Here is a 10,944-nt window from a genome sequence, read left to right as displayed (position 1 = left end):
GTTGGGGTGGGATTGTGCCCATGCTGTTGGGGTGGGATTGTGCCTCCTGCTGTTCAGGTCGGATTGTGCCCGTGCTGTTGGGGTGGGATTGTGCCCCTGCTGTTGGGGTGGTATTGTGCCCCTGCTGTTGGGGTGGGATTGTGCCTCCTGCTGTTGGGGTGGGATTGTGCTTCTGCTGTTGGGGTGGGATTGTGCCTCCTGCTGTTGGGGTGGGATTGTGCCCGTGCTGTTGGGGTGGGATTGTGCCCGTGCTGTTGGGGTGGGATTGTGCCTCCTGCTGTTGGGGTGGGATTGTGCCCCTGCTTTTGGGGTGGGATTGTGCCTCCTGCTGTTGGGTGGGATTGTGCCCCTGCTGTTGTGGTGGGATTGTGCCCCTGCTGTTGGGGTGGGATTGTGCCCCTGCTGTTGGGGTGGGATTGTGCATCCTGCTGTTGGGGTGGGATTGTGCCCCTGCTTTTGGGGTGGGATTGTGCCTCCTGCTGTTGGGTGGGATTGTGCCTCCTGCTGTTGGGGTGGGATTGTGCCCGTGCTGTTGGGGTGGGATTGTGCCCCTGCTGTTGGGTGGGTTTGTGCCTTCTGCTGTTGGGGTGGGATTGTGCCCCTGCTGTTGGGGTGGGATTGTGCCCCTGCTTTTGGGGTGAGATTGTGCCCCTGCTGTTGGGTGGGTTTGTGCCTTCTGCTGTTGGGGTGGGATTGTGCCCCTGCTGTTGGGGTGGGATTGTGCCCCTGCTGTTGGGGTGGGATTGTGCCCCTGCTGTTGGGGTGGGATTGTGCCCCTGCTGTTGGGGTGGGATTGTGCCTCCTGCTGTTGGGGTGGGATTGTGCCCCTGCTTTTGTGGTGGGATTGTGCCTCCTGCTTTTGGGGTGGGATTGTGCCTCCTGCTTTTAGGGTGGGATTGTGCCTCCTGCTGTTGGGTGGGATTGTGCCTCCTGCTGCTGGGGTGGGATTGTGCCCGTGCTCTTGGGGTGGGATTGTGCCTCCTGCTGTTGGGGTGGGATTGTGCCCCTGCTTTTGGGGTGGGATTGTGCCTCCTGCTGTTGGGGTGGGATTGTGCCCCTGCTGTTGGGGTGGGATTGTGCCCCTGCTTTTGGGGTGGGATTGTGCCCCTGCTTTTGGGGTGGGATTGTGCCTCCTGCTGTTGGGTTGGGATTGTGCCCCTGCTGTTGGGGTGGGATTGTGCCTCCTGCTGTTGGGGTGGGATTGTGCCCCTGCTTTTGGGGTGGGATTGTGCCTCTTGCTGTTGGGGTGGGATTGTGCCCTTGCTGTTGGGGTGGGATTGTGCCCGTGCTGTTGGGGTGGGATTGTACCCCCTGCTGTTGGGGTGGGATTGTGCACGTGCTGTTGGGGTGGGATTGTGCCCCTGCTGTTGGGGTGGGATTGTGCCCTTGCTGTTGGGGTGGGATTGTGCGTCTGCTGTTGGGGTGGGATTGTGCCCCTGCTTTTGGGGTGGGATTGTGCCCCTGCTGTTGGGGTGGGATTGTGCCTCCTGCTGTTGGGGTGGGATTGTGCCCCTGCTTTTGGGGTGGGATTGTGCCTCCTGCTGTTGGGGTGGGATTGTGCCCCTGCTGTTGGGGTGGGATTGTACCCCCTGCTGTTGGGGTGGGATTGTGCCCCTGCTGTTGGGGTGGGATTGTGCCCCTGCTGTTGGGGTGGGATTGTGCCCGTGCTGTTGGGGTGGGATTGTACCCCCTGCTGTTGGGGTGGGATTGTGCCCGTGCTGTTGGGGTGGGATTGTGCCCGTGCTGTTGGGGTGGGATTGTGCCCGTGCTGTTGGGGTGGGATTGTGCCTCCTGCTGTTGGGGTGGGATTGTGCCTCCTGCTGTTGGGGTGGGATTGTGCCCCTGCTGTTGGGGTGGGATTGTGCCCCTGCTGTTGGGGTGGGATTGTGCCCGTGCTGTTGGGGTGGAATTGTGCCCGTGCTGTTGGGGTGGGATTGTGCCCCTGCTGTTGGGGTGGGATTGTGCCCGTGCTGTTGGGGTGGGATTGTACCCCCTGCTGTTGGGGTGGGATTGTGCCCGTGCTGTTGGGGTGGGATTGTGCCCGTGCTGTTGGGGTGGGATTGTGCCCGTGCTGTTGGGGTGGGATTGTGCCCGTGCTGTTGGGGTGGGATTGTGCCCGTGCTGTTGGGGTGGGATTGTGCCCGTGCTGTTGGGGTGGGATTGTGCCTCCTGCTGTTGGGGACGGCAGAGTCGGGAGTCACTAATGGTGGTTGTTTCATTATTCGTCAGCTTGTGATTGATCGCCATCGATCTGTGAATCCACATCTGCCATGGACTCTGCTGTCTCCCGTGACGTGGGCCTCAGGGTGTGGATATTTATAACTCGGGAAGGGCAGAGACCGAGCGCCAAGTGTGAGCTCAGCCGCTCCCAGCTGTCACAACATGGAGCCGCACCGTGTCCGCCCGGACCCAATGTCATGGGGGCTGTGTGCCCCACCCCGGACTCGGGTCAGATCTGAGGCGGCCGGGGTCTGTCCTTCACAGCTTAGCCCCCGCATCACGATTGGACAGCGCGGTCTGTGTGCTCAGGACCACTGCAGTCTGTGATTGTCTGCAGCAGTCCGGTGACTATTAGGGTATGTGTCCACGTTCAGGATTGCATCAGGATTTGGTCAGGATTTTATGCAGGTAAAATCCTGACCAAATCTGCACCTGAGGTCACTGGCAGGTCACCTGCGCTGTACTTGCGTTTTTTTTTCTGCCACGTAAGGACATGCTGCGTTCTTAAAAGCCGCGCCGCATGTGCGTTTTCGTGGGTCTGCCGCATGCGTCTTTTTACGCATAGTGGAGACAGGATTTCATGAGATCCCCTCCACTATGCTGTAACATCTGGACGCTGCGGCTCAACGCAGCGTCAATAACGCAGCGTTTCCTGAACGTGGAAACATACCAGTCCCCTTTCACACATCAGTTTTTTTTACGTCAGTCACAATCTGTTGGCTCGACAGATCAACGGATCAGTCGCAGATTGTGAAAAACTGACGCCGCCAGATCCGTTTTTTTTCTCGTAGACTTGTATTAGTGATGGATGGCCTCATGTTTCATCCGTCGTTCGCCGGATCCGTCGAAAATTGTTTGTCCGGTGACCGGAGACAACGCACAAAGTAATGTTTTTTGTGTTCGTCAAAAAATCTGACAGCGACTGATCTGTCACCGTCCGTCGTTTGCTAGAATGGAAGCCTATGGCAGCAGATCCGTCAAATGATTCTGTGTTTTTAAACTGAGCATGCTCCCATTTTTTAGGATCCATTTTCCGGATCAGTTAGTAGGATCCGGCGAAAAAACGAATCCGTTGCATTCGTTTTTCACCATCTGCGATGAATCTGTCCCGAGACTACGGCATAGCAAAAACCTGATGTGTGAAAGGGGCCTTAGAAGAGCAAGTCATCCGCGAAAAGTCGGGTGGCGCCCTCTTCTGGTCACGTGACCTAATGACAGGATGCAGCGGTCCGGCGACTTCTCAGCGCAGCGGTCATCACTGTTGCAGCCGTGCAGACTCCGGCAGCGTCCTGCTCTGAACCACCGAACTACGAGAGCACCGGACTGTGGGACCACCAGACTACGGGAGTGCCGGACTAAGAGACCGCCGGACTATGGGAGTGCCGGACTAAGAGACCGCCGGACTACGGGAGCACAGGACTACAGGAGCACGGGACTGCGGGACCATCAGACTACGGGAGCTCCGGACTGTGGGAGCACCGGTCTAATGGAGCACGGGACTACGGGAGCACAGGACTACAGGAGCACGGGACTGCGGTACCACCAGACTACGGGAGTGCCGGACTAAGAGACCGCCGGACTACGGGAGCACGGGACTACAGGAGCACGGGACTGCGGGACCACCAGACTACGGGAGTGCCGGACTAAGAGACCGCCGGACTACGGGAGAACGGGACTACAGGAGCACCGGACTGTGGGACCACCAGACTACGGGAGTGCCGGACTAAGAGACCGCCGGACTATGGGAGCGCCGGACTAAGAGACCGCTGGACTACGGGAGCACAGGACTACAGAAGCACGGGACTGCGGGACCATCAGACTACGGGAGCACCGGACTGTGGGAGCACCGGTCTAATGGAGCACGGGACTACGGGACCATTGGACTGCGGGAGCACAGGACTATGGGAGCACAGGACTACAGGAGCACCGGACTACGGGACCATCAGACTGCGGGAGCACCGGACTACGGGACCATCGGACTACGGGAGCACGGGACTGCGGTACCGCCAGACTACGGGAGTGCCGGACTAAGAGACCGCCGGACTACGGGAGCAAGGGACTACAGGAGCATGGGACTGCGGGACCATCAGACTATGGGAGCTCCGGACTGTGGGAGCACCGGTCTAATGGAGCACGGGACTACGGGAGCACAGGACTACAGGACCATCGGACTGCGGGAGCACAGGACTACGGGAGCACAGGACTACAGGACCATCGGACTGCAGGAACACAGGACTATGGGAGCACAGGACTACAGGAGCACCGGACTACGGGACCATCAGACTGCGGGAGCACCGGACTGCGGGACCATTGGACTACGGGAGCACGGGACTACGGGAGCACAGGACTACGGGACCTTCGGACTGCAGGAGCACTGGACTGCGGGACCATCGGACTACAGGAGCACAGGACTACAGGACCATCGGACTGCGGGAAAACTGGACTGCGGGAGCACAGGACTAGGGGAGCACCGGACTTCAGGAGCACCTGAGTAAGGGACCATCGGACCACGGGAGCACGGGACTACGGGAGCACAGGACTACGGGACCTTCGGACTGCAGGAGCACTGGACTGCGGGACCATCGGACTACAGGAGCACAGGACTACGGGACCTTCGGACTGCAGGAGCACTGGTCTGCGGGACCATCGGACTACAGGAGCACAGGACTACAGGACCATCGGACTGCGGGAAAACTGGACTGCGGGAGCACAGGACTTCAGGAGCACCTGAGTGTGGGACCATCGGACTACGGGAGCACGGGACTGCGGGAGCACAGGACTACGGGAGCACCAGTCTACGGGAGCACAGGATTATGAGAGTACTGGACTACGGGAGCACCGGTCTATGGGAGTACTCGACTACGGGAGCACTGGACCACGGGAGTACTGGACTACAGGAGCACCGATTTATGGAAGCACAGGACTACATGAGCACCGGACTGCGGGAGCACCGGACTACGGGAGTACTGGACTATGGGAACACCGGACTACGGGAGTACTGGACTACGGGAGCACCGGTCTACGGGAGCACAGGACTACGCGAGCACGGACTGCGGGAGCACCGGTCTACGGGAGCACCGGACTACGGGAGCACCGAACTGTGGGAGCACCGGACTGCGGGAGCACAGGACTACGGGAGCACCGGACTACGGGAGCACCGGTCTACGGGAGCACCGGTCTACGGGAGCACCGGACTACGGGAGCACCGGTCTACGGGAGCACAGGACTACGCGAGCAGCGGACTGCGAGAGCACCGGTCTACGGGAACACCGGACTACGGGAGCACCGGACTGCAGGAGTACTGGACTACGGTAGCACCGGTCTACGGGAGCACAGGACTACGGGAGCACAGGAGTACGCGAGCAACGGACTGCGAGAGCACCGGTCTACGGGAACACCGGACTACGGGAGCACCGGACTACGGGAGCACCGGACTACGGGAGCACCGGACTACGGGAGTACTGGACTACGGGAGCACCGGACTACGGGAGCACAGGACTACGGGAGCACTGGTCTACGGGAGCACCGGACTGCGGGAGCACCGGTCTACGGGAGCACAGGACTATGCGAGCACCGGACTGCGAGAGCAGCGGTCTACGGGAACACCGGACTACGGGAGCACCGGACTGCGGGAGCACAGGACTACGGGAGCACCGGTCTACGGGAGCACCGGACTACGGAAGCACTGGACTGCGGGAGCACAGGACTACGGAAGCACCGGTCTACGGGAGCACAGGACTACGGGAGCACCGGACTACGGGAGTACTGGACTACGGGAGCACCGGTCTACGGGAGCACCGGTCTATGGGAGCACCGGACTGAGAGAGCACCGGACTGAGAGAGCACCGGTCTATGGGAACACTGGACTACGGGAGCACCGGACTGCGGGAGCACAGGACTACGGGAGCACCGGACTGCGGGAGCACTGGACTACGGGAGTACTGGACTACGGAAGCACTGGTATACGGGAGCACCGGACTGCGGGAGCATAGGACTACGGGAGTACTGGACTACAGGAGCACTGGACTACGGGAGTACTGGACTATGGGAGCACTGGTCTACGGGAGCACCGGACTACGGGAGCACTGGACTGCGGGAGCACTGGACTACGGGAGCACCGGACTGCGGGAGCACTGGTCTATGGGTGCACCAGACTGTGGGACCATTGGACTACGCGAGCACCGGACTACGCGAGCACCGGACTGCGGGAGCACTGGTCTATGGGAGCACCGGACTGTGGGACCATTGGACTACGCGAGCACCGGACTGCGGGACCATTGGACTATGGGAGCACCGGACTGCGGGAGCACTGGTCTATGGGAGCACCAGACTGCGGGACCATTGGACTATGGGAGCAGTGGTCTACGGGAGCACTGGACTACGGGAGCACTGGACTGCGGGAGCACCGGACTGCGGGAGCACCGGACTGCGGGAGCACCGGACTGCGGGAGCACTGGTCTATGGGTGCACCGGACTGCGGGACCATTGGACTACGGGAGCACCGGACTACGCGAGCACCGGACTGCGGGAGCACTGGACTATGGGAGCACAGGACTATGGGAGCAGCGGACTATGGGAGCACAGGACTATGGGAGCACCGGACTGCGGGAGCACTGGACTATGGGAGCACAGGACTATGGGAGCAGCGGACTATGGGAGCACAGGACTATGGGAGCACCGGACTGCGGGAGCACTGGTCTATGGGAGCACCGGACTGCGGGAGCACTGGTCTATGGGAGCACCGGACTGTGGGACCATTGGACTATGGGAGCAGTGGTCTACGGGAGCACTGGACTACGGGAGCACTGGACTGCGGGAGCACCGGACTGCGGGAGCACCGGACTGCGGGAGCGCCGGACTGCGGGAGCACTGGTCTATGGGTGCACCGGACTGCGGGACCATTGGACTACGGGAGCACCGGACTACGCGAGCACCGGACTGCGGGAGCACTGGACTATGGGAGCACAGGACTATGGGAGCAGCGGACTATGGGAGCACAGGACTATGGGAGCACCGGACTGCGGGAGCACCGGACTATGGGAGCACCGGACTGCGGGAGCACTGGTCTATGGGTGCACCGGACTGCGGGAGCACAGGACTACGGGAGCACCGGACTACGGGAGCACCGGTCTACGGGAGCACCGGTCTACGGGAGCACCGGACTACGGGAGCACCGGTCTACGGGAGCACAGGACTACGCGAGCAGCGGACTGCGAGAGCACCGGTCTACGGGAACACCGGACTACGGGAGCACCGGACTGCAGGAGTACTGGACTACGGTAGCACCGGTCTACGGGAGCACAGGACTACGGGAGCACAGGAGTACGCGAGCAACGGACTGCGAGAGCACCGGTCTACGGGAACACCGGACTACGGGAGCACCGGACTACGGGAGCACCGGACTACGGGAGCACCGGACTACGGGAGTACTGGACTACGGGAGCACCGGACTATGGGAGCACAGGACTACGGGAGCACTGGTCTACGGGAGCACCGGACTGCGGGAGCACCGGTCTACGGGAGCACAGGACTATGCGAGCACCGGACTGCGAGAGCAGCGGTCTATGGGAACACCGGACTACGGGAGCACCGGACTGCGGGAGCACAGGACTACGGGAGCACCGGTCTACGGGAGCACCGGACTACGGAAGCACTGGACTGCGGGAGCACAGGACTACGGAAGCACCGGTCTACGGGAGCACAGGACTACGGGAGCACCGGACTACGGGAGTACTGGACTACGGGAGCACCGGTCTACGGGAGCACCGGTCTATGGGAGCACCGGACTGAGAGAGCACCGGACTGAGAGAGCACCGGTCTATGGGAACACTGGACTACGGGAGCACCGGACTGCGGGAGCACAGGACTACGGGAGCACCGGACTGCGGGAGCACTGGACTACGGGAGTACTGGACTACGGAAGCACTGGTCTACGGGAGCACCGGACTGCGGGAGCATAGGACTACGGGAGTACTGGACTACAGGAGCACTGGACTACGGGAGTACTGGACTATGGGAGCACTGGTCTACGGGAGCACCGGACTACGGGAGCACTGGACTGCGGGAGCACTGGACTACGGGAGCACCGGACTGCGGGAGCACTGGTCTATGGGTGCACCAGACTGTGGGACCATTGGACTACGCGAGCACCGGACTACGCGAGCACCGGACTGCGGGAGCACTGGTCTATGGGAGCACCGGACTGTGGGACCATTGGACTACGCGAGCACCGGACTGCGGGACCATTGGACTATGGGAGCACCGGACTGCGGGAGCACTGGTCTATGGGAGCACCAGACTGCGGGACCATTGGACTATGGGAGCAGTGGTCTACGGGAGCACTGGACTACGGGAGCACTGGACTGCGGGAGCACCGGACTGCGGGAGCACCGGACTGCGGGAGCACCGGACTGCGGGAGCACTGGTCTATGGGTGCACCGGACTGCGGGACCATTGGACTACGGGAGCACCGGACTACGCGAGCACCGGACTGCGGGAGCACTGGACTATGGGAGCACAGGACTATGGGAGCAGCGGACTATGGGAGCACAGGACTATGGGAGCACCGGACTGCGGGAGCACTGGACTATGGGAGCACAGGACTATGGGAGCAGCGGACTATGGGAGCACAGGACTATGGGAGCACCGGACTGCGGGAGCACTGGTCTATGGGAGCACCGGACTGCGGGAGCACTGGTCTATGGGAGCACCGGACTGTGGGACCATTGGACTATGGGAGCAGTGGTCTACGGGAGCACTGGACTACGGGAGCACTGGACTGCGGGAGCACCGGACTGCGGGAGCACCGGACTGCGGGAGCGCCGGACTGCGGGAGCACTGGTCTATGGGTGCACCGGACTGCGGGACCATTGGACTACGGGAGCACCGGACTACGCGAGCACCGGACTGCGGGAGCACTGGACTATGGGAGCACAGGACTATGGGAGCAGCGGACTATGGGAGCACAGGACTATGGGAGCACCGGACTGCGGGAGCACTGGACTATGGGAGCACAGGACTATGGGAGCAGCGGACTATGGGAGCACAGGACTATGGGAGCACCGGACTGCGGGAGCACTGGTCTATGGGAGCACCGGACTGTGGGACCATTGGACTATGGGAGCACCGGACTACGCGAGCACTGGACTGCGGGAGCACCGGACTATGGGAGCACAGGACTATGGGAGCAGCGGACTATGGGAGCACAGGACTATGGGAACACTGGACTATGGGAGCACCGGACTACGGGAGCACCGGACTATGGGAGCACAGGACTATGGGAGCAGCGGACTATGGGAGCACAGGACTATGGGAGCACCGGACTGCGGGAGCACTGGTCTATGGGAGCACCGGACTATGGGAGCACTGGTCTACGGGAGCACCGGACTGTGGGACCATTGGACTATGGGAGCACCGGACTACGCGAGCACCGGACTGCGGGAGCACCGGACTATGGGAGCACAGGACTATGGGAGCACCGGTCTATGGGAGCACAGGACTATGGGAGCACCGGACTACGGGAGCACCGGACTATGGGAGCACAGGACTATGGGAGCAGCGGACTATGGGAGCACAGGACTATGGGAGCACCGGACTGCGGGAGCACTGGTCTATGGGAGCACCGGACTATGGGAGCACCGGACTGTGGGACCATTGGACTATGGGAGCACCGGACTATGGGAGCACTGGTCTACGGGAGCACCGGACTATGGGAGCACAGGACTATGGGAGCACCGGACTGTGGGACCATTGGACTATGGGAGCACCGGACTATGGGAGCACTGGTCTACGGGAGCACCGGACTATGGGAGCACAGGACTATGGGAGCACCGGTCTATGGGAACACTGGACTATGGGAGCACCGGACTGTGGGACCATTGGACTACGGGAGCAGCGGTCTATGGGAGCACCGGACTGCGGGAGCACTGGACTATGGGAGCAGCAGACTATGGGAGCACAGGACTATGGGAGCACCGGACTGTGGGAGCACCGGACTACGCGAGCACTGGACTATGGGAGCACCGGACTGTGGGAGCACCGGACTACGGGAGCACCGGACTGCGGGACCATAGGACTACAGAAGCATCGGCAGGGGATGTTCAAACCATTATGCCTGGACCAGATAATGATTTCACTATCAGACAATGACCCCAAAAACAGCTGTGGAGACGTGTGTGTGTCAGCTGTGACTGCGGAACAACAACCCTCAACATATGACTGGCATGCTGGGAATAGTAGTTCCAACACAGCAGAAACGTCACCATCGGGACCTCAACTAAGAGGTAACTACAGGGATGAATGGACCCATAGCAACCAATCAGGTCATTGCTTTTATTTTCCTACGTGCAGGTGACCCTCATCCCGATCAGTCAAATCTCTGCATTCATCTCATAGTCTTCGTTACAAAATTAAAAGCCGGGATCTGATTGGTTACTCTGCAGCACACCTGTGTTGGACAAATGAAAGACGGAATGTGATTGGTTGCTATGGGTAACATCCAGGCCCGGAGAGTGGTCGTACACGCACAGGTTCTGGCGCCTGATGGACCGCGCCCTCCCCTCCCCCCTCAGTGCCGGATTATCAGCTGATAACGAGGATCGGAGATGGGAGAACAATAGCGCAGCCCCGCCCCCTCCTCCCCGCCGGGCCCCGCCCCCTCCTCCCCGCCAGGCCCCGCCCCCTCCTCCCCGCCAGGCCCCGCCCCTCACAGACGCCGCTGCGCTC

At 61.3% G+C, this 10,944-nt stretch overlaps 2 protein-coding genes across 2 annotated transcripts; both read left to right on the top strand.

The window, feature by feature from the left end:
* Nucleotides 1-4,121: 4,121 nt before the first annotated feature.
* LOC138674898 (ice nucleation protein-like) lies at nucleotides 4,122-6,212 on the top strand. The gene is made up of 2 exons (XM_069762721.1): nucleotides 4,122-4,711; nucleotides 4,814-6,212. Exons 1-2 carry the CDS (start codon nucleotides 4,122-4,124, stop codon nucleotides 6,210-6,212), a joined length of 1,989 nt encoding a protein of 662 aa, XP_069618822.1.
* A 2,020-nt stretch (nucleotides 6,213-8,232) lies between these two features.
* Nucleotides 8,233-10,368, top strand: LOC138674896 (ice nucleation protein-like). Its single transcript, XM_069762720.1, has one exon. The coding sequence runs from the start codon at nucleotides 8,233-8,235 to the stop codon at nucleotides 10,366-10,368; it is 2,136 nt and encodes a 711-aa protein (XP_069618821.1).
* Nucleotides 10,369-10,944: the final 576 nt, after the last annotated feature.

Source organism: Ranitomeya imitator, chromosome 4 (genome assembly GCF_032444005.1).
Source record: "Ranitomeya imitator isolate aRanImi1 chromosome 4, aRanImi1.pri, whole genome shotgun sequence".
Taxonomy (NCBI): domain Eukaryota; kingdom Metazoa; phylum Chordata; class Amphibia; order Anura; family Dendrobatidae; genus Ranitomeya; species Ranitomeya imitator.
The sequence above is the reverse complement of the archived record's forward strand: the minus strand, read 5'-3'. Positions and strand labels throughout refer to the sequence as shown.

Coding starts and splice junctions, on each gene's coding strand:
- LOC138674898 (XM_069762721.1), top strand. CDS start 4,122: ATGGGAGCACAGGACTACAGGAGCACCGGACTACGGGACCATCAGACT. Junction 4,712..4,813: donor CGGACTTCAGGAGCACCTGA/GTAAGGGACCAT, acceptor ATCGGACTACAG/GAGCACAGGACTACGGGACC.
- LOC138674896 (XM_069762720.1), top strand. CDS start 8,233: ATGGGAGCACTGGTCTACGGGAGCACCGGACTACGGGAGCACTGGACT.